The sequence below is a fragment of the Rattus rattus genome, chromosome 12, assembly GCF_011064425.1.
Source record: "Rattus rattus isolate New Zealand chromosome 12, Rrattus_CSIRO_v1, whole genome shotgun sequence".
In the NCBI taxonomy this organism is placed as follows: domain Eukaryota; kingdom Metazoa; phylum Chordata; class Mammalia; order Rodentia; family Muridae; genus Rattus; species Rattus rattus.
This window is the reverse complement of record NC_046165.1, coordinates 63052336-63078562: the sequence shown is the minus strand read 5'-3', so window position 1 is coordinate 63078562 and position 26227 is coordinate 63052336. Positions and strand designations below refer to the sequence as shown.

The window sequence follows — 26227 nt, the reverse complement described above, 5'->3', positions numbered from 1 at the left end:
TTGTGTGGAAGCTCTCTCTTGTGTGGAAGCTCTCTTGTGTGGAATCTCTCTTGTGTGGAAGCTCTCTTGTGTGGAATCTCTCGCTTGTGTGGAAGCTCTCTCTTGTGTGGAAGCTCTCTTGTGTGGAATCTCTCTTGTGTGGAAGCTTTCTGTTGCTGTGATAAACACCACGGTAGTAATTTAGGAGGAAAGGTTTGTTTTGACTCATGGTTTATGTGTTTCAGGTTACAGTAGCTTTGCCCTGTTGCTATGGACTGAACTGTGGCAGCACAGGAGGCCACGGTAGGCACAATGACAGAGCAGAGCTGATCATTCAGCCAGGTATGACCTCTTATAATCCTAGCAGGTTTTTCAAACTTGAGGCCAGCCTGGTCTATAGTTTGTTTCAGGCCAGCCTGGGCCACTGAGTTAGATTGTCTCAAAAAAATTTTTGTTTTACTTCATGGTGGCTGGAAAGTCAGAGAACAAAGGGGCAGGCAGGGCTTGACATCCCTTCAAGAGCACATCCAGTGCATCCACTTCCAACTAAGGCCACCTCCACCCGCTTAGCCACACCGACTGATGAGCAACACGGTCACGACCCAAACGTAGGACTGCAGTTTGGGCGCACACCTGTAATCTCCACGCTTGGAAGGAAGAGGCAGGAGAATTGTGGGTTTGAGGCTAGTCTTGGCTTCACATTGAGACCCTGTCTCAAAACCAAGAACCATGAGGGATCAAGTGGTGGAGCGCTCGCCTGGGATGCAGGAGACACTGGCTTTCCTACTTTTAACAAAATGACTGAAGAATAAGAGATGGAGGGGAGAGCCAAACTGGACCAGCAGCCAGACTAGCGAGAGAGCAGGGCACAGAGCGAGCTGCCAGGGCTTCAGTGCCCACCACCACGAAGCAGGCATGGATTCAGGTGTGGGGGGCTCTCCTGAGAAGAGGGGTGGGTTAAGTATTGTGAGTGCCCTCTCCCACCTCTAAGGGAGCCATGAAGTCCCTTCCTGGAACCAGGGTCTGAAACACAGCACGGTCCCGCCCCAGCTTGGTACAGGGACAGACAACACGAGCTCGTGCTCCCGTCCTCAGCCGCTCAGATGGCTAGAGCGCAGACTGCACTGCATGAAGTCTTCTGGAATTCAGTCTAGAGTTGTACTGTTAAGATTTACCTATTTTTGTCTTCTGTGAGCTGCCATAGTTCACCCTGACACTTTGATTCTCTCTCATTTCTTTGTTTTTCTCTTTGTTTCTAACTTTTGAATGGATATTGCAAGCCCAACCGGCCTCAGCTTCCCAAGTACACGTGGATGCCACTACTTTTCAGATATCACTATTGTTCTCTGTTGGGTACACAAATTTGAAACAATATGAGTATAAAACAGAAAAAATTCCTTTTACTTCTAGGTTTACATAACAAACCCAAAGAGACCATGAGAAGAAAAACAGCTGAAGCAAAAAGGGGGTTTTGTTTTGTTTTGTAATAAAAATTACACCACTCCTTACAGTATCCTATGACACTTATGAACATGGCGTAACGATTCTGCTAGCCATGACTGGGAGTCTGATTGAATCTGATCCTGTTACAAGTGGAAGCTTACTCAGCACCCCCTCGCAGTGTTAAGGGTCTAACTGAGGACCTCGTGAGTGCTAGGCAAGTACAACACTACTGAACCACACCCCAACTTCTCTCTTTATGTTGTCATTTAATCAAAGAACCAAAACAAACAGCCAAGTTTGCCACCTCCCCACCCATCTGTAATGGCTGCGGCACAACACTGTCAGAAGGAAACAGATTGGAATGTCTGGTCAGTTCTGACTCAGGAAGCAGCACATGAGAATGGCCTGTTGTGAGACTTCACTTATGCTTCCTCGCCAAGCTGGCCTCTTGGTGACCTCTCTTCTTCAGTTCTACCCAGGACTGCCACAGCAGCAGGCCTGGGATCAGAACCCACAGGCCGTTGAAGAACACCAAATAGATCCAAAGGTAGAGCCAGCTGTTGGTGTTGAGGTTGGGGCTTCCGACAAGCCACTCAGGGAAGAAGGTCATCCAGCAGCCATAGAGCTCACACACGCACAAGGCGATCTGTACGAAATGCCTGTGGGGAGAAGACATGACATGAACAGACGAAGCCTGGCACTCTGAGTCAGCGGCACCGACAGGCTCTACAACAAGACGTCGGTGGGAAGACGCTATCTCTCCGTGGGGAGGCAACTGCCCTATCTCAGGAGTGTTCTCAGGAGGACCTAGTGAGGTCACCTCTGACCCTCAAAGAGACAGGGTACGAATCTTGTCACTAGTCGGTTTCATCTGTTGCAAAATGTGACACAATCCTTCCTCAAAAGGCACGTGGAGAGTAAAGGAAAGACACCAGTAAAGGGTCTCCATTTCCTGTACCCGGCTCACGGCCAGCGTTTGAGACAACACACATGTAAATTTGTAATGTGTCTACAATTGTCGTCATGGAGTCAAAGTAATGTTAAAAGAATGGAGAAAAGTTAATTGTTACTGCTAATCAGCTGAAAAGTGGTGGGGAAAAGGTCTTAAAAGCTGGGAGCACTCTTTCCTATGTGAGACTTCATGGTAAAGCTTTCCATCTTGTCTCAGAGTCTCACGGAAAGCTTTGTCTTGTAGACAAATGTGCTTGCAACTGTGTCCAGGTGTCACTTGGGCAGCTAATGTCCCCTCCTTCTTGCTGGATGGGAGTGGACTCACCTGTAATACTTCTCCTTGACTATGGCGTAAATGAGGACCAATGCCAGGAACCCATCCAAGACAACAGTCAGGATTTCCAAAGACACAATGGTTGGATCAAAATACAGCCATCTTGCGTCAGCCTTGCCATATTCTTTCCCTAAGGGCAGAATACCTGTGCTCAGTCTCTCGACTGGCAAGTGTTTCTTGTTAAGTTTTTAGGCAGTGTGCAGACTAACGGGCTATATTACAACAGTTTCAAACGAGCACACGAGTGTGCTGTGTTCACCCTCACTGCCCCATCACCCTCTCTGCCCCACCCCCAACCCCGCTCTGCTGCTCTCTTTCCTCCTCTAAGTAGCAACTTTCTGTTTATGTAATATATGGCTTTTCATCTAGATTTACAGAGATGTGGTGTTTGCCCATTTATTGATTGCCTATTTATTGATTGCTTGGGTTCTGATACTTACTTTTTTGAGTTCTTTATCAATTCTAGTTAGTAATCTGTGCTGGAAGTGTGGTTAGTAAAGATTACCTTTCCCTCTGTGCTCTCCTCATTCTCTCACAGTAGAAATATTTAAATCTCACACCATCCCATTTGCCAATTCTTGCTATTATTTCTTGTGTTATTGGATGTCTGTTCAGAAACTCCTTGCCTGTGTCTTTATCTTGAGATGTTTTCCCTACAATTCTTTCTAGCAGTTTAGCATTTCAGGACTTAAGTAACTCCAGCTCCATGGAGTTGGCGTTTATACAAGGCGAGAGGGTTAGTCTACCCTTCCTCACGTGGTTATCCAGTGCTCCCCGCACTGGCCTTCTTTCTCCCTAGGTGTGTTCCCATTATGGTACCCAACATCTGGGAGCTGCAGAGTGGCATGGCATGTTTCTGGGTCCTCCATTCCAGCCCCTCAGTCTATATGACTAGTACGTCTTTGTAGGCCGGGCTTGGGGATAACCACTCTACAATCTCCACAAAGCCAGGGGAGCCTGGGACTTCTGCGCCCCTCACCCACTGACAGAAGACAGAACAGCTGTCCTGCTTGTAGAATATGTTCCCAAGCACATCATGTTGTGCACTCTACCTTGTCACTCTTCGCTGTAAGCTCAAGGATTAAAATTTAGTTCAACAGAGTCAAATTTTGCAAGCACAATATCTACTAATGATTGTTCTAGACCCTGGGGAGGTAACTCAGGTGGCACCACGCTGGCCTTGCTAGCATGAGGACCCGAGTTCAAGCTCCATCACTCACGCCAAAATGTCAGGCAGAGGCCACACCTGCAGTCTCGGCCCTGGAAAGATGGGAGCAGGAGGCACGGAAGCTGCTGGCCTGACTGTGATAGCCTAACTGGTGAGCCAGTGAGAGACCTCGAGTGACAGGAGGCGCATGTCATTCTGGTACTGAGGTTGCCCTTTATACACACACACACACACACAAACACACACACACACAAACACACGTGTACACGTGCACACACACATGCACACTCACATACACACACGTGCTCGTGCACACATGCACACTCACATACACTCGCACATACATACTCACACATACATAACTTTAATCTTATAAATTAATGACCTTGCTGATGCATTATTCTTCCTTCAATAAAAAGTCTCTAAGTATAGTTTAGATATGGGAAATTACTAAGGACACATTCCTTAAACACACATTTTGTGGGACTAGAGAGGTGGCTCAGTGGCTAAGGGCACTTGCTACCATTGCAGAAGACCCAGGTTCAGTCCCCAGCACTGACAACCACAGCACATAACCACCTGTAACTCCAATTCTAGGTGATCTGATGCCCTCTTCTGGTTTCTGTGGGTAACAGGCATGCATGTGGTACGCACACATACATTCGGGAAAAACATTCATGCCCATAAAAACAATTCCTTTAAAACAAAACATTTTTGTGGCTGGGCATAGTGGCACACACCTTTAATCCCAGCACTCAGGAGGCCGAGGCAGGCAGACCTCTTTGAGACCCTGGCTCAAGAACAAAAACAAAACAAACCCACGACATTTTGTGATTTTGAATGTTTCCTCTGTTTTATCAGAGAGAAGGTTTTGCCTGCCGTATCACCATATCACCGAGGCTGGCCTTGAACTCGAGATATCCCTGCCTTTGCCTGCTGGAAGCGCCCACATGTTTGCTAATTGAAGACAACTGAAGGTCTAGGGCGATGCAGCCTGGACTTCTGAGTGAACCCAAATTGGACACAGTGTTCAGCAGCAGCAGACGCCCCCCTCCCTGCACCCCAGGTAATAACCGGAAAACAGCTCACCCAAGGATCTTTCCAGACCCGGATCAGAACATTGCCGTGAGTCAGGAAGTCCTTCGCCAGCTTGAGAGAGGGCTGTCCACTTTAGAGGCTATTTCTATTCCACTATTCCTAAAAGATTTATCGGAGTGGGAGTTGGGGGAAGAGAGAGGACGTGTGTGTGTGTGTGTGTGTGTGTGTGTGTGTGTGTGTGTGTCCCCAAAAGAGGGTGCTCAGTGTCCTGGAAGTGGGTCATAGGTGATTGTGAACTGTCCAGTATGATTGCTGGGAACTGAACTCGGTTCTTCTCTAGGAGGAGCGAGTGCCCTTAACCACGAGCCATCCCTCTGACCCATGATTATTTTGTTAACTTTTATGGAATGCTTCATGAATTTGCATGTGATCTTTGAACAGAGGCTAGCCTAATCTCTGTATGGTTCCAATTTTAGTGTATGTGCAGCCAAATTGAACACCTGATTAATTTTTAACTGGTAAAAGTCGTACGAGCCGATCTCAAATGCTGAAAGTAAAAGAGTGGATATGTCTACTCTTCCCCCTTCAAGCGTGTCCACATGTTACACTGAGAAGGTGTAACTGGTTAGAAATGAGCTCTGATGTCTGATTGGTCAGAGCAGTAGAAGCCCTCATCTCACGGTGGCCAGAGACAGGATGCCTTGAGACTAGGAGAGGCCACACAGGTGAAGAGTCTCTGTGTAAGACTATACACAACATTAGATTTTGGCAAGCCATCTGCATGTTCAGAAATAACTGTAGTAACTGGGAAGCAAGGCAGTATTGAAAAGAAAAACATCCCTAAATATAAATGTATAACCAGGAGGTAAAATAAACCAATTGAGGAATCCAAAATCTAGAAGAATCATTTACATAAAATGTCAATGCTTTAGGAGGGAAGAGGTCAGTGAATGTTTAGACATTAAAAACAGAAACCCGGGGCTGGAGAGATGGCTCAGTGGTTAAGAGCACTGACTGCTCTTCCAGAGGTCCTGAGTTCAAGTCCCAGCAACCACATGGTGGCTCGCAACCATCTGTAATGGTAACCGATCCCCTCTCCTGGTGTGTCTGAGGACAGCCACAGTGTACATTATATGTAATAAATAAATCTTAAAAAAAAAAAAGGAACCCCCAAACCACTATCTCTACTCATTCCTTTCAATGATTATTTATGTGTATGGGTGTTTTGCTTGCATGTATGTGTTTGTGTCCTGTGCATGCCTGGTGCCTGGCAGAGGCCAGAAGATACTACAGATCCCATAGGACTGGAGTTATAGATGGTTGTGAGCCACCATGTATGCTAGGAATGGACCCAGATCCTCTTCAAGAGCAGCCAGTACCCTTAATCACTGAAGCACTGGGCCAGCCCCTTATCTAACAAGCATTTTTTGAACACATGGGGGCTGTCTCTGCTGGGCCTTTGAAAACGTAGTTGCTAAGCCATAAGGTCTGTCTGAAAGTGGCCCACACTAGGAAGAGCAAAAGTGGTCCTTAGATTAAAAAACCAGGACCCAGGAAGATGCCCTAATGATTCTTCACCCTCTTCACCCTGCTGCCAGGAAGGTGCCTGACTCGGGACCCGCCGCTGTGACATCCACTTCCAGCTCAGGGAAGAGGTCAGGGACCTCTGAGGGCTCAGCCGGGAAGACAGTGAACCCAGGGCCTTACTGGTGGGCTTGGTAGGAACAGGATGGGGTGAGGCTGATCCCCTAAGAGAATGTGACGGACTCACCTGACAACTCTATGGCCCACTCCACAGGAACAAGCAGTATCAGGTCTCCATCATCAAGAGGGCTGATGGCTAGTAACCCTTCTCTATGGAAATATTGGGGTGCCCTCCAGGTTTATTGCATGCCAAGGCATATGATTTTAAAATTTACTTACTGTTTTGCCTGCCATTGTTGTGGTTTGATCTGGGGACCAAACCTCCTGCCTTCTGCTTGCTAGGCAAGTCCTCACTGGGCGAGCTACATACCAGCCTTTGTGTTTTTTGAGATAGTGTTATTGTGTAGCCCAAACTGACCTCCAACTAGCAATCCTCCTGCCTTACTCTCCCAAGTGCTGTGATTAAAGGTGTGTGCCACCAGGCTTGCTGACAAACGAAATACTGAATCCTGAGTTCAGCCTTATATCCCAGGGGTGACTGGGTAAAGAATGGGTGCCCCAAAGCAGAACAGATGCAAAGGTCCCAGGCCAGGAAACAGACGTCTGGAACGAGAGGTGAGTGGGGGAAAGCTGAAGAGTGTGTAGGGATGGCGGAAGAGGGCAGACGGATGGCCTGAGGCCCCGCTGTCCACACCTGGTATGTGACCCTCGGGTGTGACCTTTGCTGCTGAACTCTACCTACTGCCCAGCCTGCTACCCCTGAGCAACCAAGGGTTAAAGCATGGTAAGATGTTCAGTTCCATTTATTCTGTGACTCAAGCTGCAGGAGGCAGAGGTTCAGAGGCAAAGGAGGCGAGGCCATGGCAGAAGGAGGCTTTCACAGCCCTGCCTCTGCTGCAGGCATGGCCCACCATCCAGGACAGCCAGCCTCTGGAGAAGCAGGACCTCTTGAGCATTTGCTTTCAAGATGAAGGGCAGTTCACCTAAAGGCGGTGACATAGAAAGGTCCTGCCAATCATCATCTTTTCATGGACTTGAGCCACACCTGGCTGTGCCCTTTCGTTGATGCCCAAAGCAGGGTAACCAGGGTGAGAGCTACAGCATGGCTTCTGACAAAGAGAAACCATAGAACACACATGAGAAGGAGTGATTCAGTCTGCGTCCTCGAGCCTCAAGACTTTCCAGTCAACCTAAATCGAAGCTTTGTACAGACATTCCCCACAAGCCCGGGAGCTATAGAGCACAGGCTTGGAGGGATCAAAGGCGACACATTGTGTTTTCAGAAGTAATACTGAACTGAGACAGTTCGATTCTTTGGACGTTTCCTAAGGCTAACAGTGAGTAAGAGTGTCCACACAGGCCTTGGTGTGAGCATGTGATTCCAGGGCAGGATGAAAATACAACGGGGCTGGGTGACATGGCAAGGAACACAGTACATGCTTAGCAACACACGCAATCAGGAACACTGGACATGCTCAGCAACACATGCAATCAGGAACACCGTACATGCTTAGCAACACACACAAGGTCCTAGCTCCACCCTCAGTACTAAAAGATAAGATAATAAAATAATAAATTAAGTCTGGTGAGATGGCTCAGCTGGTAAGGGCACCTGTCACCAAGTCTGGCAACCTGAGTCAGATTCCAGGGGACCAAATGGTGGAAGAAGAGAACCAACTCCCAAAACCTGTCCTCTGTCCTTCCTTCACGGGCGTGCACACACGCACGCACACACACACACACACACACACACACACACACACACACACACACACACGCATGCATGCGCACACACAGAAAATAAATACAAACTAAAGTCATAAAAGAAATAAAACAAAAGCATAAAACACACACACACATACTTGCAAACATCACACATGTAGACACTTAATAAATAAATGAAAATAAAATAAAAGCAGAGTAAAATATTAAGGAGAAAGAAAGACACACAGTACACAGTGCAGAACTGCAGACGCCAGACCTGAAGGCGAGTAGCAGAGATGCTGGCGTCTGGCCCACGACTTAACCGTATTGATCAGGATAGAGCATTCTAGGAAGTCAATGTTAGTCGGTCGATTTACATTGAGTGTTAAGAAAATGGGGAAACTACTTGATAGCTCTACAGGGCGGGAAGAACTTGGAGGGTTATCTAGAAGAAAACAGGTATAGACATATAATCAAAAGTAAACTGTGGGCTGGAGAAGGAGCTCAGCAGTTAACATCGTACGAGCTTTCTTCAGACCCGAGTTCAGCTACCAGCATCCACGCTGGGCAGCTCACAACTGCATGTGATCCAACTCCAGCAGAGCCTCTGCGGACACTGCCCACATGCACAGACCCTCAATGTGTGGATAAAATAATTAAAAAAAATAATATTTTTAAAATAAAGAATACAATTTTTAAAAGTAAATTTATATAAAAAAATATATAGGGAAACACCCAGTTTAAATACTGTAGGCCTTTCGATGCTTTTTTGTTTGTGTGTTTTACAGTGTTGCACAAAGGCTCACACATGTCAGGCAAGTAGTTCGCCACTGAGCCACACCCAGCTGTACACACATTAATATATAGCTTTGCTGAGATGTAATTCACATGGCGTACAATCCCAATTTTAGAACATTCACAGATCTGAATAGACACAATCTAACGGAGGACATCTCAAAAGAGAAAGCCACACCCATGAGCAGTCATCCGCTGTCCCACTGTCTTCCCCAGCCCCAAGCAACCTCTAATTTGTTACCCGCCTCTAAAGAGTCACCTCTTCTGGACAGGCCGTGCACATGGAATCATACAATATGAGATGTAGACATTCAGTTAATTGACAGCCACTCTTGCCATTAATCTCCTCAGACATTTCAAATGCAAATGTTTTTAATTACTTACATAAAGATGCAATCAAGCCTTGGGAATCTGCAACATTTCCTACTATAGACAAGTAGACAAAAGCGCCTTCCTAGAGAGAAGAAAAGGGAGACAGGCTCTGTTTAGCCTCGCCACCACAGGGTGGCACAGCAGACACATGGCAGTGCATGGCAGCAGCCCTCCTCCCCTCGGTAAACTGTCCACACTTTGGCCAGTGGCCTGGAGGACCACATCACCCCTGGAGGTTACCCAGATTGTGAAAGAACATGCCAAGCCTCATAATAAATGTACTTTTTAATGACTGGCATTGTAACATCAGTGATGTGTTCTTACATAGGAAAACCAAGTCGAAAATTCACGTAAGGAGAGTGTTTGACTGTTGTACAGGAAAAAACTCAGTTCTAGGTTACTGTAAAAATCTTAAATCTTGGACAAGAATCTCACAGCAGTTTATTCTTTTAACCTTAAAAATAAAACAAATGTAGCCAGCAAATGTCTATGGCAGAGTTGAGGCCCTTCCTGTGCTGCATAAGGGCAAATTTCGGGAGACTTTAAACACGTACGGGCTTTCTTCTGAAGTTTAAGGATAACATGTTGGCAGTTATGTCAGTACGCCCTCATTCTGGAAGCATTTCTCTACCCTTTCCAGAAATCAAACAGCTAAAACGCACTGGTATATCTGATGTGATGGTGGTTCCCTTGACCAGTTTTTACTGCAGGTCAATAGCTTTTCCTCATAAGACATTTAAGCTCTCTGCATCCCCTCTGCCCTCTGTGGTACCGCGTCTCCTCACTCTGGAGGTGCACGCACCTTCACACTGTGCGCCCTGGACATTTCTACTCATGCAGACCCCACCCCAGCTCTCCCAGCAGTAAAGCTGGGCTTCCTCTATTTCACACAGCAATGAAGCTCTTCTTGTGCAGAAACCTCACTTAATTTTTTCCTATTTAAGAATACGTCTCTGATTTTATGATGCCAGTTGTTGAAAAAAATCATTTATTAGACATAGGTATAGCATTCTTCCATTAATTAACCAAATGTGTGACTTCAGTCATGGACTGAAAGCGTCTGCCCACCCATTCATCCGTGTAGTGGAGGCTTCGTTTAGGAGCACAAGAGCCTGCCGTTCCCCATGCTCCCATACTCTCGTTCCAGCTTCCGACAGTTGCTTGTTAACATGGACCACAATGCAGACAGATTACGTTCTCATCCTGGCTCTGTAAGCTTGTTTGCCTTCTCTGTTTTCTGTCAGTGGATTCTAAAACCGGAAGAGCCATTCCTACTGTGCCTGTAGTGATAGTGTCCCCTGCAGTGGGCCACAGATGGTTTTTCTTTACTAATCTAGGGTCTTCCCTGTGTGGCACTGAGTGGTGAAGTTCCAAGGGGAAGGTCCCTCCCTACCTGAGTGGCTCGAGATCAGTCTGTGTTAGTTTGCTTTGTATGTGAGCCAGGACAGAGGCCTGTGTTCATCCCACAGTGACTGTCTCTCTCTCTGACGTTCATGCTATCTCTTGAGGGTCCTTCAACTCTTTTTCCACTCTAATGGCTGTTAACACAGGCTTGGAAGGAAGCTGGTTCATGCTTGTTTTTCTTGACATTCTTTCTGGGTCACCTAATTAGTAAGTATGCTTTGTCCAAGTCCATCCAAAACGCATTTTCTTCACAGGAGATTTAGGCCAGGCATGGTGGCAAATACTTGTACACAACTTCAATGCCAGTGTGGGCTATACTGTGAATTACAGGTGAGACACCCCTCACCACACACACACACACACACACACACACACACACACACACACACCTGAGAGGCCTATGGTTAGCAGACTAGCTGAATGAGGTAATAAATATATTAGGGCTGTGGTTCTCAACCTGTGGGGCATGACTCTTTTTGGGGTCAGCCGAGTCTTTAGGCTACCCTGGGATACAGAAGATCTTATCTTGAATAACTGAAGATTAGCAGACTACATCAACATCTACACCCACGCTGGGATAACACACTGTCATCTCTCCAAGTTGCCACTGAGGCCAAGGGAAATACAGGAGGTGGCTGCTTTGACCAGCAATTCCTCTACCTGCTAGGTGACATCTGTTGTTTTGGAATAGTAATTTTGTGGGTGTGAGGTGGGATCTGTGGGGTTTGACTTGTAATTCCTTAATGACTGGTAATGCTGGGCCTCTCTGCATATGCTGGCCGACCATCTGGAATTCTTCTTCACCGAGATTCTATCTGTTGCCCATCTTTGAATCATTTCAACTTTTTGTTAAGAATGTAAAAGTTTAAAAATACACATATCACTGCTTGGTCCTTAGTCAGCTTTCTGTTCCCATAACAAAGTCAGCTGGGTACTGTATACAGGAGGTTTACTAGATCACCATCAGTTCTGGAGATCCACGAGCACCATTTGGCTCTGGCACAGCTCTTGGCTACAGCTCAGCCCAGCGGTTGGCGTTCTGGTGGGGGCATGCATGAAGTAGGGAGATCACGTGGTGGGGTAGGAAGCCAGAGTGAGCCAGGAGCCAAGGTGCTCTTTTAAACAACTATTTTCTTTACACCCGATAGCATTAAATTCTCCCTAAGCAGTGATCATGCACTGAATGTCTTGAAACTGAATAGCAAGGCTGAGGACTTGCGACCCTTCCCTGCTACCACAGGCCTGGCTCCCAGCTCATTAGCCAGCCCTTCATCACCACAGCAGCACATCAGAGAAGGGCTAATTTCGGAGGAAAGAAAAAGTTACTCAGCGGTCGAGAGTCTAGATGGCTCGGCCTCTGGTGGATGGAGAACAGTGGAGAGCATGCGGAGAAAGAAGCGCATCTCAAACCAGGCCTGGTCTTTTTACAGCAATGCTCTCCTGAGAGCTGTCAAGGGGTCCTACCAGGGATTCCATATCCCACGATGATCCAAGAACTTGCAATAGATGCTTCCTCTTCCAGATGGGATCTCTGGAAGGTTCTGTGACTTGAGCCTGGCCTGCTCTGACCATAAAAGAACTTGGGAGAAACACAAATGACTAAACCCAGGTCCGTGCAGCAACTACACTAATGCATGCACACTCTGTCCAACCACAAGCTCAGCAGGACACAGGAGGCAGAATCCGGTCACAGAATGTGGCCCCACTTCTAATTCCTGTGGGATGCTGAACCAAGAGTGCTCTAATGCTTTGTGTTAATGAACTGTTCGGTTTTTTAGTTTTAAGTTATTTTAGGCTCTGAAGCATGAAGGTTTTTTTTTTTTTTTTTTTTTCCGGAGCTGGGGACCGAACCCAGGGCCTTGCGCTTCCTAGGCAAGTGCTCTACCACTGAGCCAAATCCCCAACCCTGCATGAAGGTTTTTTACGTGGACATTTTCACAGCCAACAAAGACAGTTATTAGCTTCAGAAGTCTTTCACCATAACCTATGGCTCATATCCACCCTCACGGATTAATATCCTGAGTCTATGGAGAACTAAAAACAGAAACGAAGATTAACCACAATTTTAACACCAAAAGAACAAGTCAATGAATCAATCGGGAAGTGGACAAGTGATGTGAACAGTTCTCAAAGGAAGTACAAAGGGCCACAAGCATGTGAAAAGTCTCCAGAACCTTCACAGTCCAAACTACATTGAGATTCTAGAGTACCTCTGATGGGACAGCTAGCTGTGGCATATGTTTGGCTGAGGGAGCGGCACTATTAGGCGTGTGGCCCTGTTAGAGTAGGTGTGACCTTGTTGGAGTAAGTGTGTCACTTGGGGGTGGGCTTGAGACCCTCCTCCTAGCTGCCTGAAATACAGTTTCCTCCTGCCTGCTTCTGAACAAGATGTAGGACTCTCAGCATCTCCAGTGCCACACCTGCCTGGACACTGCCATGTTCCTGCCTTGATGATAATGGACTGAACCTCTGAACCTGTAAGCCAGCCCCAATGAAATGATTTCCTTATAAGAGTTGCCTTGGTCATGGTGTCGTTCACAGCAGTAAAACCCTAAGACGCTAACATACTAAAAATAAGGCCTGAGGAGATGCTCAGCAGTTAAGAGCACTGTCTGCTCTTCCAGAGGTCCTGAGTTCAATTCCCAGCAACCACATGGTGGCTCACAACCATCTATAATGGGATCTGATGCCCTCTTTTGGTATGCAGGTATGCATGCAGAAAAAAGCACCCATATACATAAAATAAATTTAAAAAACCTACAAAACGTAGGTGGGTGTGGTGGTGGCACACGCACACACCATTAGTCTCAGTACCCGTGAGGCTGAGGCAGGAGAATCTCCAACTCCAGGCCAGCCTGAGCTACATAATGAGACCCTGTCTCAAAAATTAGTCTGACAGAATGACTAATCAGGTCCAGGAACTTCCTGAACAAGCCAGGTGACCTGTCTGATCCCCAGAACCCACAGAGAAATGACACGAGAACCAAGGCCACAAAGTTTTCCTCAGACTTCCATACAAGAGCCACAGCACGTATTCTTACATATGGTAGCAGTAATGAACGGTCCAGTGAAAAGCTACTACTATAGAGGCTCCTTAAAACAGATAGCTATAGAAAAGAAATGTAACCAGAGTCAACATCTAATGGACAAGGACAACGCCCCAACTAGACATCGGATGCTACCAAGTAAAGAAAAAACCCAGTAATAGGCTGGGGCATCTTTTTGAGTCACTGACCAGAGGGGACCCACAGACAATCAGCAAACTCTACAGGCGATTGCCAGAGCTGAAGGCTTCAATCCACAGCCTTACAGTAAGGCCTGTTGCGGGGCTACCACATAGTCATGGCATAGAACATGGAGATACCACATAGTTATGGCATAGAACAGGGAGAAATCCAGCTGGTGCTCGACTGGAAGCTTCGCCCCACTGGCTGTTGTCCATAGTGCTAGACGGTGCTATGCACTCTACCGAAAGAAAAGGTGATATGAATGAATTATCATCTCTGAAACCAGAGAGAAAGAACGTCAAGTTGGGGCGGTATGGGTGAGGGCTGGAGGATGTGGGAGGAGGAGTTGGGGAAAGAAGATTCTTAGAGTGTATGAAATTCCCAAAGGGGGGAAAATAGAAACCAAGCCAAAACATATTACCTAAGCCCTCAGCATCCCACACTGCTTACTCCTGTAAGCTTGAGTGGGCGATTAGGGAATGAAGAAAGGACAGACACAGACACACATATGGAGTATGATGCTTTCTGTACATGCTGTCAGCATTCACACACAGACCACAGGGAGGCAGTGCTAGCTCCCTAAGCCTGACCCAGGGAGGCTTTGCCATTCCTGTGGGTCTGAGGCCTAGAGTCCTTGACACAGCCACGTCAGTAATACACATTCACCCATGGCTTCCTCTACTCCCGCGCATGACTTCCTGGTGAATGGCCATGGAGATGTTCATGCTGCTGTCTGACTGCAGATGGCGTAAGCTGGGCAAGGTTTCCCTGCTATCTAATGAGGTCTGCAGAAGGCTTCCAAGTCTGTATTCCAAGTTTGCTTATTTAAAAAAGAAATGAAGGTTCTAGAAAGTGGGACATTTCCTATTGCAAGGTTAAAGCAGGAGTGAACTAATTGTGTCTAACTGAGCAGCAAGCAAAGTGTCCTTAAAATCAACCATGCACCATGGCAGAGAAAGCTAATGAAGTCCCTTCTCTCCTCAGGTATTCCAGACTTGTAGGTTTTAACAACGCATTTTATAGATTTCTAGAAAATTACGCCTGGCAAAGAGACTGTGTTCTGGGACTAAAACAAACAGGAAATGATATGTGGACTCATTTCAACCCTTAAAGAGACATTTAGCAGGAAAAAAAAATGGTTTTACAGAAATTAAAAAAAAAAAAACCCATACTTGCAATGAGGCTAATTTGTATGTAAATGCATTTTGTAGTTTTAGCTTTAATGGTATTTGAATGAAGACTCAGAAAACAATGTAGCACTGAGAATGGAGTGGAGACTGAGGTGGGGGGAGAGTGGACCCTCATGTGACCATACGTGATATTAGTTCTTCACTCGGAGCAACGGGTCTCAGCCCAATCACTGGGTTTGCCCGTCATGGCTACAGCCTGCACCACTACTCACAGGAGCAGCAGCTGCTGCAGCCCCTCCCCCAGGCTTTACTGACTTTGTGTAAGTCCACTCTGGCTGCCACTCTCTACTGACGTGACCACTCTGCCCCAGCAGACAGATGTCACCTGACATTAACCAGTGGAGAGTGATGGCTCCTGTGGAGCCTGGGAGTCAGTCACACTAGTCACACCCGGGACAGTCAGCTTATCCCAGTGTTGGATTTAGGCCGCGAGAACATCTGTCCGGTTGGGACAATCCTCATTTCTGCTGAGACAGCTGCTCTTTGGTTAAGGACTAGAGGGGAAGCCTCGGAGCTCACTGTGACAGGGGCTCATGGCTATGGGTGCAGGAACAGAATGCAAAGGGACAGAGGGGACTGCAATCTTTGGTTTGGGGAAGTGCCAGGCACCCTGTGTCCTTGCAGCAAGAACCCTAGGCTGGGAATCATCTGGGAGCTTGTACCAGTGAAGCATCTCAGCCAATCCCAGGGCGACTAATGTGCGTGGTCAGGTTTGAGAAACACTACTTGAAATCACTGGCGTTTGATCCTCTAACCGTTTGTTGTTGGTTAGAGGCAGGGTTTCAATTTGTGTCTGGAGCTAGCCTCCATCTCAAAATCCTCCTGTCTCAGTCACGCACTAGGATTTTAAGAGTGAGCCCCATCACTCCTAGGTGTACAGCAACCCTCTGAAGAGAACAGCTATGTCCAGGTTTCATGGATGTGCTAGTTAGCGTCAGCTGTCTCCATGACAAAGCTGGTAGTGAAGGAGTTTCAGCTGAGGAGTTCCCTCAATCAGGCTGACCTGCAGCCATGACTCTAAGGGACTGTCTGGACTGATGACCTGGGAGAGCCCAGCTTACTGCAGGAGGTGGAGAGATGTATCAGGAAGCTAGCCGATGTGCCTGCGTGTGGGCTAGCCAAGCAGCCTTTCATATGACTGCTACCTGGAGCTCCTGCCTGACTTCCCTCCAGGAAGGACTGTGGCCTGGGGATAGAAGGTGAAATAAACCCTTCCTCCCCTTCTGCGTTTGGTTAGAGTGCAACAGCCAAGAGAAGGCAAGCTAGGGCAATGGATGAGGGAGAATAGGAGGTTCCATCCTCCCTTACCTTCTTCATCACAGGAACGCTGTGGGAGCGTCCTGCCTGTGGCTTCCTAGTGGGCAGAGGTCAGCATGGAGATTCAAGTGTACATCTGTTGTACCCACACCCCATATTCTTCCTTTCACCCCCAGAGCCTGCCTACTCAAATGGTGAAAGACTGGTTAGTAACTAGCCCTGGGTTTTGTTCATTCATGCATGCATCCATCCATTCATGCATCCATCCATTCATTCATGCATCCATCCATCCATTCATTCAAGACAGGGTCTTGCTATACAGCTCTGGCTGTCCTGTAACTCACTCTGTAGACCAGGCTGGCCTTGAACTCTCTGAGGTCCATCTGCCTCTGCCTTCCAAGTGCTGGGACTAAAGGTGTGTGCCACCACATCAGTCGACCCTATGTTTAAAGAGAACCTGCAGCAGGTAGGAGGGGGAAGGTGGCAAGAAGAATGGCAGCGAGCAATGTGAGTTTGAAACTAACCCGAGCTACACAGTTGGTCCACAGAGCCAGACACCATGTTTAAAAGCAAAACCACAGGGATTCCATTGTGCTTACTTGGTTACTGTGCTTATTTATTGGTTGCCTGATTGACTGGTTGATTGATTTGGGATGTGAGGCTGTGCTTCCTGGGTGTGTCAGAAGAGCTGAAGAAATACATCAAGGGCATGCAGAAGTGGATGAGGGAAAGCCTACAAGATCTCAACCCTACACAAAACGCAGGCAACTAAGGAATGCTGGGAGGGAGAGAAACCATCTTCCCCAGAGGAGAGCATATCAGCTGATTATCTAATACCAAATGGTCAGCCCTGAAACCATACACAACAGCAAATGTATTTAGGTGTGCGTGTGCGTGCGTGTGTATGCGTGTGTGTGTATATGTGTGCGCACACAGATATATGCATGTAACAACTGCTAATGCAAAAAGAGATCTTGAATTTGAAAGGGAGTAAGGAGGAATATAAGGGATGGCTTCCTGGGAGAAAAGAGAAGGTGGAAATATGTAGTCATAAGCCCCAGAAGAAATGAAATGAGATGGTTATTATTTTATCTTTTATGTACATGGTGTTTTGCCTGCATGTGTGTCTGTATACCATGTGCCTGGTGTACAGAATGGCCTAAAGATGGCATTAAGTCCTTTGAAACTGGAGTTAAAAATGGTTGTGAGCTGCCTGGTGGGTGCTTGGAATCAAACCTGGGTCTTTTGCAAGAGCAACAAGTGCTGTTAACTACGGCACCATCTTTCTAGCCTGTTGGTTTTTGCAGAGACAGGGTTTTATGTAGCCTAGAGTAGCCTCAACTTTGCTATGGAGCTGGGGATGGACTTGAACTCCTGACTCTCCTGCTTCTGCCTCCCAAGCTCTGAGACCACAGACATTACCACACTCAGCAGCATAAGCAGTGTTTCTGAAGAATTCACATTCCTTTTTTATAAAAAAAAACAAAAAACAAAACAAAACAAAACAAAAAAAGCAAATGCTGGATAAGGGTATAAGCATTTAGTTCCAGCACTTGGCGGCAGGGGCCAGCAGGTCCCTGTGAGTTCAAGACCAGCCTGCTCTACATAGCAAGTTCTAGGTCAGCCAGGACTGCACAGTGAGAACCTGTCTCGACTTTTTAGAAAAGAAATGATTTTATGTCAATGGCAACAAAAACATTTAAATGAATCTGAAATTTTTAGTCCAAGGGGGAAGAAAATCCAGCTCAGGGGTCCGAGAGAGCCACCCCTGCAGACGCCCTCTGCTGTGTGGGTCTAAGTTTCACGGCAGCCAGGGAGAACACAGAAACATTCATGCTGTTACAGGAGAAAGTGTAAGCTACTCTGGAGGGAGAAACTAAGACTCTCTTGACGTCTGAAGTGCCTTTCCAACATTTGTACACACAAAGGACTGCATTCTGACACTCAGCTGCGGACCACCATTGCTTTCTAGGTGACACGGTTCACAATGTTAGAGACAACCGAACTCCAGGCAGCCAAAGGGCTGCCAATCTACACAATCAAAATGGACAGACTCACTGAGTGCTCTCCTCAGGCCTGGCAACCTAGCAGCTGGGCTTCACAGCCAAAGCCTGGTACCCACAAGTCATTTCCTAGTCCTTGTACCAAACGAGATGAAGGTGGCAGTGCCAGGAAACTTCAGGAAAGGCAGAGGCCAGAGAGACAGAGTAAAAAGGCAGCCTAGGAAGCCAATGATTTAACGGTGAGTAAAGAAAGATATTTCAGGCCCGAGAGTCAGAGATTAACATTCTAGCAGCATAAGGTGAGAGACAGCTGGTGTTGGTAACTGGAAAAGATTAACACCTAACACACAGACAAACCTGAAGGATCATGCATGCTGCAAATGAAACCCAGGCTCCCTGAGACAACTGTCCTCTGTCCCGAAGAACAAGCCTAAACAGAGCGCTGCAGGAACACATATGCTAGCAACAAAACCCCCAGAGGCTGATCAAAGGACAAGACGCCACAGCCCAGTCAGTCCCCAGAGTATAAAAGGACCGGTTCTGACACCCAGCCAGCAGACAGCTACTGTTGCTAGGGGACACTGTTCCTCAACCCTCCCTTCCTTTCCTGATCACACTCCCTAACTGCACCAGACTCAGCCCTTTCCTGTCTGAACCTGCTTCTTGCTCTCCCACACTCCTCTCCTCCTACCACAACTCAGCTGCTCTTTTCTCCACCAGCCTGCTTTTCCTTCTGCTGTTTCTTACACTCACCCCCTGTGATGGTTTGAATATGCTTGGCCCAGGGAGTGGCACTATTTGGAGGTGTGGCCTTGTTGGAGTAGGTGTGTCACTGTGGGCATGGGCTTTAATACCCCAGTCCTAGCTTCCTGGAAGCCAGCATTCTCCTAGCAGCCTTCAGATGAAGATATAGAACTCTCAGCTCTGCCTGCATCATGCCTGCCTGGAAGCTGTCATGCCCCTGCCTTGATGATACTGGACTGAGCCTCTGAACCTGTTAACTGGCTCCAATTAAATGTTGTCCTTTATAAGAGTTGCCTTGGACATGGTGTCTGTGCACAGCAGTAAAAACCCTAAGACACCCCTCAACCACACCCTTACCCCTTAACCCAACACTCACCCCTTAACCCAACACTCACCCCTTAACCCAACACTCACCCCTTAACCCAACACTCACCCCTTATCCCAACACTCACCCCTTATCCCAACACTCACCCTTTATCCCAACACTCACTCCTCAATCCCATACTCACCCTCAAGCCCACACTCACCCTCAAGCCTACACTCAGCACATACACAGCCCAGGTCATGCCCACAATTAAGACCTGTCCACCAGTACACATCAATCTTCCCAAATCAACTGATACAATCAGGACAATTTCAGACATTCATGCCAGAGGCTCATCTCCCACGTGATTCTAGGCTTTGTGATGGTGAACATTCTTACTAACAGACTCTCTACCCACCTATCTTGGGCTGGCCTAGAACTCACTATGTAGATCACTCTAGCCTTGAACTTGTGGCAGTCATCCTGCATCTGACTCCCCAGTGCTGGGATCCGGGCATATACTACCACATCTGGTTTTTATGGGGTCCTGGGGATGGACTAAGGACTTCAAGAATAATAGTCACTCGCTCTCCCAAGTCTCTAGTTCACTGGGGACACCCAGAAAGGCTTGTCTACAGATCCTTCCTTGCCTCTCTTCCTGAGACAGAGGCCAGACCAGTAATAATGGCCAGCTCCAAGAGAGGCTGGGCAAGGGCAGGGATATGCGTGTTCACTCCACTTCTATGACTCACCTTGGAGAAGAGAATTTCTAGTCTCTAATGCCTGCCTTGAAGAGTAAAAGGAGTCTCTGGAAGGAGGGCAGAAGTTCAGAGAGACACCTGGCTTCTGGGGTCTTGGGACCCTATCATTATAATTTCTCTTTACCCTCTGTGGTGGTTTGAATATGTTTGGCCCAGAGAATGGCACTATTAGGAGGTGTGGCCTTGTTGGAGTAGGTGTGTCCTTGTTGGAGTAGGTTTTTTGTTGGAGTAGGTGTGGCCTTGTTGGAGGAAGTGGGCTTTGAGACCCTCCTCCAAACCGGTCTGTTCCTGGCTTCCTTTGGATGAAGATGTAGAACTCCTAGCTCCTGCCTGGACACTGGCAAAGCCTCCCACCTTGGTGAGAATGTACTGAACCTCAGAACCTGTAAGCCAGCCCCAGTTAAATGTTGACCTTTATAAGAGTTCTTGGTCATGATGTGTCTTCACAGTAGTAAAACCCTAATATCCCATCTTCACCTTTATTGCTGTGAAGTTGTTCCAAGCTGTTTTGGGAACAAGAAAAAAGCCCAAATGCTTTCACCTGATTGCTCTGTCATTAGGAAACAGTAGAGCTATAGGAGTTACAAGCCAGAAGGAAAGGCCAAAGTCCCAAACGGGGAATGCTGTAACACCAGCCACACTGGGCTCTTACTCAAATCCTTCCCACTATGTAAGTCACGCTTACTACCTGCCATCCCAGCTCCCTCCTCAGCTAGACATCAGCAGCTTCCCTGTCTGACCTCTGTTGGATTTTCCCCACACCTAGGCATGACCCTCCTGCCTCGTCTTCTGGCCATGTCTAGAAGGCTGTGCTCAGACTGCAGGACACCCTGCACCCACCCTGCTCTCAGTGACAGGACAAAGCAATGTGCCAAAGCACTGGAAGCATTTATTACTGACGTTTCACAACTGGGACACTTGGGTGAAGATTTCTTTGGTGTTCCCGTGGGGGTGGCTGAGCAGAGCAAGGTGACCAAGAAGCAGAGACTGTGTCTGTGAATGCCTCTACTCCAGCTTCCTCCTGTGTCCCAATACCTCAGTCCCTAGTCTTCAGGATGACACCGCCTTATCCGAGGAAACCCTTTCAGAGATGTCTTCACTGATACACAGAAGTGAGCTCTACACACCTCCAGGAAATTCTGAATCCAGTCAGGTTGATGTTCACGATTACTTGGAACACTCTGGTTGGACACTTGAGGTGAACTGCCCTTGGGAATGCATGGTTTAAACCTCTGTCCCAGAGACACGCTCTTAGTTTGGTGGCAGAGAGCAAACTTGGGAGGCTTAGCGAGGTAATGAAGGCAGCTCAAGAGTGTGAGGGCACTCGGTCCTCCTCAAGGCTTCTATGCAGTATCAACACATCCTATATTTTTGAATACCCGAGTTGGTGTCCAAAGACTCTGCCCAAAGCATTGTCAGTAACAGCAAAAAATGTCCACTAATAATTAAGTTATTTCCCTTGAAGCCTTTGTTTAAAGAATTGATTTTTAAGCAAACACTTGAGTACACATAATCCCCCAAGGGACAAAGGCAGTAAAACAGGGTACAGTGTGTGTGTGTTACCCCAGCACTTGGGAGCCAGAGGCAGAAAGATGAGAATTCCAAAGCTCTCTTTGGCTGCATAGTAAATTCAAAGCCAACATGGCCTACATGAGACCCTGTGTCAAAAATAAACAAATACCAGGTCCCACTTAACAGAACATATATAGCTAAAACATTCCAGAAATGATTAAACTCCATTAATGTGGGCCAATGAGATTCTGAGGGATCGCTCACGTGGTTCGTGTGAGTGGTCACTTCCATTGGTGGAGAAAGGTATGCCTTAGGTGGGAAAAGCTAAGGCAGGGCCATCACAGCAGAGCAGGCAAACCACAGGCTCTATAGGAGGCTTCCTCTAGACCTGGAAGGGGGTCAGGGGAGACTATTTCCATACATCAGACCAGGACTCAAGGTACCACGAATGGAGGCCTGTGTCATGTTACTGTATCTGTGTTTGAGAAGTTAACTTAAACTGGGTGGTGGACAAATACATTTTTTGAAAATCTTTATACTTTCATATTTCTGGAATGTTTAATTTACTATGTAGCCAAAGAGAGCTTTGGAATTCTCATCTTTCTGCCTCTGGCTCCCAAGTGCTGGGGTAACACACACACCCTGTACCTGTTTTACTGCCTTTGCTCCTTGGGGGAATATGTGTACTCAAGTGTTCGCTTAAAAATCAATTCTTTAAGCAAAGGCTTTGAGGGAAATAACTTACGCATTAACTATTAGGAAATAAGGAATCTCGTCTTTGTGTAAGCGCTTGGCATTGGCTTTCATTTAACTGGCAATCCTCAGAAGTAAATGATGGCTAAACTGTGTGTTTATTAAGATTGTGGACTGTTCAGATGTAGAGTAGGTCAGATCTTGTCAAAAAAAAGTATTTACGATTATATTTTTAGAAACCGGGAGGAGTCAGACATCAGAACTGCCTGTGTGCCCCTGCACTGGCTGTTTATAAAGTGGGCTGAGGGACCATCGAGATGGCTCGGGGATAAAGGCCCTTCTGCCTGAGTTTGATCCCCACAACCCAGCAGTGGGAAGGCCAGAAGTAACTCTGACTCTGTCCACTGCTCCCCATATGCAATGCTATAGCAGCTGCATGCCGCCCCAACTCCTGCCAGCGAGTGAGTGAAAAGGAGTTATTCATTTTCTTTCAGGTGAACCTGATGGCCAGGTTATGTTCAATCTCCACCATCAGCTGTCAACTTGATGGGATCTATGGTCACCATGGAAACACTTCCCTGTCAGGGATTGTCTATACTAGGTTAACTGAAGTGAAAAGACCCTCTCTACATCTGAGTGGTTCCCTCCCTGGGGCCTGGGCTAAATACAGAGAAAGTATCTACTGCTTTCTACCTCCTGACTGTAGTAGCCTCCTGTGCGAAGGCTGCCTCCTGTTCTTGCCATGCCTTCCCCGCCACAGTGGAATCGAGCCCCTAACAGCCTGTCGGAACGAACCCTTCCTTAACTTTCTCTCCTCGGGATCTTACTGCAGCAATAATACCAGTAACTAAACAGAAACTTAGTCAACCTGACCACGAGGTTTGTGGGCCTTTGGAACTGAGTTATAAGAATGTGAACGGTTTGAAACTTAGGGCTAGCAAAGCTCTACAGAAGCTCAACGATGTTCTAAGAAAAGTTTAATTAGAACAGTCTGGTAAAAGTTTGGAAGATAAGGTTACTGAGAGAAATGAAGACAGTAGAAACCTGGGTCATGAGATTCCAGAGGGGAGGAAGACCTCTACAGCAAACTGGGCTAGAGCACATTCAGGCTATAGCCTGGTAAAGACTCTGGTTGCATTTTGCCTGTATCTTGAGGACATTAAACTGGAAATGCATACACTAAGGAAGAGTGAACGACAGATTATTGAATAATGAACAGGCAGTTGAATAAATCAGGGGAAGTTTTTAAAAGATCTCAGAATTAAATGAAAACTCCTAAGAGGGAAGGTTATAGCTTCACATTATAGTGCCTACATTAAAAAAAGAAAGTCAGGAAGCCTGAACAAATAACTTAATGATGCACTTCGAGAGTTTGGAAAAGCAAGAATAGCCCAAAGTTCAAAGCAGTAGACTGCAAGACATAACTAAAGCAAGGGAGGAAGTAATAAAATAAGAATAACAAAAGAGAATCAATAGGACAGATTATTACAAAAGATTAATAAGATTGACAAACCCTTTGCCAAACTAATGAAAAGACAGAAGAACCAAATTAATAAAACTAGGGATGAAAAGGAAGTTACAGACATCAAAAAATTTCAGAAAATTGTATGGACATATTTTAAAAACCTATATTCTATAAAATTAGGAAACCTACAAGAAATGGATTTCTAGATATGTTTGAACTAAACGGTTAAATCAAGTTTAGAGGGAGGAGGAGGAGAAATCCTAGCAATTCTCAGTTTGATTCTCAATTCATTTGATAGACCAGGCAGCCCCTGGGGAGTAGGGCGCTCCATATGAACTGGGGTCTCCATCAAGGCCTAAGGCTGCGCCTACTGGGCGCCAGAGACATCAGGGCCGCGGGGCTCCCACTCCTCTTCACTCGGGCGGAGCCCGAGGCAGGCGGCGACGCGGCGACACTTACCAGCACGAAGTGCACCAGTGCGTCGTAGCAGAGCCAGGCGAGCACCCAACGCTCCACCGCGCTCCGCCCGCGGCCCAGACGCAGGCCTAGCGTGCACCCCGCCGCCAGCAGCGCTGAGCACAACAGCAACGAGGATCCTGCCGCCGGGCCCAGCGCCCAACGCTCGCCCATGGTTCCACAGCACACCGGATCGAGCTGGGAGCTAGCGTGCTATCCGCTCGTGGGCGGAGCTTCTCGTGGGCGGGCCTCCGAGGGGCCCGGCCTTCCGGCCCATTGCCCTGCCTGAGCAGCACATTTCGGTCCTAATGGTTCCTGGACCAGGTTCATGCTTTACATATTTAGCTGCCTCCAAAAGATACAGTAAGTCTGACGTCAAACGAGGTTCAAAAGGTTGAGCCACAAAGTGACGTCCAAACGGTGAGGATTTTTGTCCGGAGATGGTAAATCTTGAAACAAAAAATTCTAAAGAGGCTTACCAAGTCTTGCCAAGGAGGCCCAAGCAAAGTCATTAACGGCCTCTCAACCACTGTCTCGTGTTTGAGTAGTCTATGTAGCGCAAGCTAAAATGTTAATTAGTATACAGCCCAGGCTGATCAAGTTCAAGGTTACTATCTGTCTCGACCTCCTAAGGGTAGCAACTCCAGGCAAGAATCCTGCCCCCACTCTTCCAGGCTTTTAAATTCCATGCAGATGACCGACTCTATTTCTGATACTTAACCCTCAAAAGTCAAATGCTGTTTGCCTCCTCTGGGAACATGCTTCAGCGGCATAGCACTTGCCTAGCAACCACTAGATTCCTAGGTTTCGGGGATGGGGTAGATTCTGGGAAAGGGGAAGGCAGTTGTTTAACGGAGTTAATTCCAACTTTGCAACAGAGGACATTTCTGCAGGTTGGCTCTGGCAGTGTGAGCAAACTGAGCACTTCTGCGCTTTAAAAATGTCTGGCTAGGAGGGTGAACTTTGTTATGTGTACCTTAGCAAGGCTGAAAAGATTGTTGGCATATGTTCAAAAACCTCCGCCCAGCCACTTCCTCTACTATAATACTTGTGGCAGATAACATTGGCAGACATCCTCTCTTTACTCTATACTACTCACTTACACTAGAATATAAACTTCACAAGGGCAGAGGCTGTGACTGTGTCTGGTGTGGGATCCTTGGCACCTATTATAGGATCTAGCAAATAGCAGTTGTCCAATCCAAGAACTGCTAAGAGAGCAGAGCCAGTCCTGCCAGTCCTGTAACAGAAAACCAATTATTCTTTGATGTGGTCAGTGTGCTTAACTACATTTTCTCTTATCAAACTTTCTCGCAATTTTCTTGACGTTTAGTTGTGAATTTGACAGGATTTAAGATGAACTAGGAGACTACCGGCGGATGCCTATGAAGAGTTCTCTAGGTTAATTAAGATGGGAAGGCATGCCTTACCTGTGGACCTGTTCTTTAGGGTGGGTCCAGGGCTGACTGGCTAGGAGGAGAAGCAAGGTAAGCACCAGCATGCCTCACTCTGCCTCCTGACTGCATGCATCAGTAGCCGCCTCCAGCCCCTGCCACCACGATTTCTCCTGCCATGATGGACTAACCACAAACCCGGGAGCCAAAGCAAACCACCTCTTAGATTGCTTCTGTCAGTGTATTTTTTATCACAGCGGCAAGAAGAGCAATGAACTCTTGTAACTAATAGTCAGGGAGAGGCTGATAGCTAGAGATCTCACTGCCTGCTAGTCTCCAGAGGACTTCAGCATTTTGTGAAGAAAATGGGAAATCAACATACAAGAAGG

At 47.1% G+C, this 26227-nt stretch overlaps 1 protein-coding gene and 1 non-coding gene across 2 annotated transcripts; both read right to left on the bottom strand.

The window, feature by feature from the left end:
• Window positions 1-1353: 1353 nt before the first annotated feature.
• Ebpl (EBP like) lies at window positions 1354-24685 on the bottom strand. The gene is made up of 4 exons (XM_032918088.1): window positions 24448-24685; window positions 9441-9510; window positions 2699-2837; window positions 1354-2081 (listed from the first exon to the last, which is right to left on the bottom strand). The coding sequence occupies exons 1-4, from the start codon at window positions 24616-24618 to the stop codon at window positions 1841-1843; spliced, it is 621 nt and encodes a 206-aa protein (XP_032773979.1). The 5' UTR covers window positions 24619-24685; the 3' UTR covers window positions 1354-1840.
• On the bottom strand, window positions 5310-5411 carry LOC116914194. The gene has a single exon (XR_004389730.1). It is a non-coding gene; the product is annotated as a U6 spliceosomal RNA (small nuclear RNA).
• Window positions 24686-26227: the final 1542 nt, after the last annotated feature.

What these genes read in the sequence shown, in the direction of transcription:
- Ebpl (XM_032918088.1), bottom strand. Translation starts at nt 24,618, where the DNA reads ATGGGCGAGCGTTGGGCGCTGGGCCCGGCGGCAGGATCCTCGTTGCTG. An exon ending in CACTGGTGCACTTCGTGCTG is followed by an intron (nt 9,511 to 24,447) that starts GTAAGTGTCGCC and finishes TCTTCTCTCTAG; the next exon opens with GAAGGCGCTTTTGTCTACTT. An exon ending in AGGCTTGATTGCATCTTTAT is followed by an intron (nt 2,838 to 9,440) that starts GTAAGTAATTAA and finishes TTCTGCCCTTAG; the next exon opens with GGAAAGAATATGGCAAGGCT.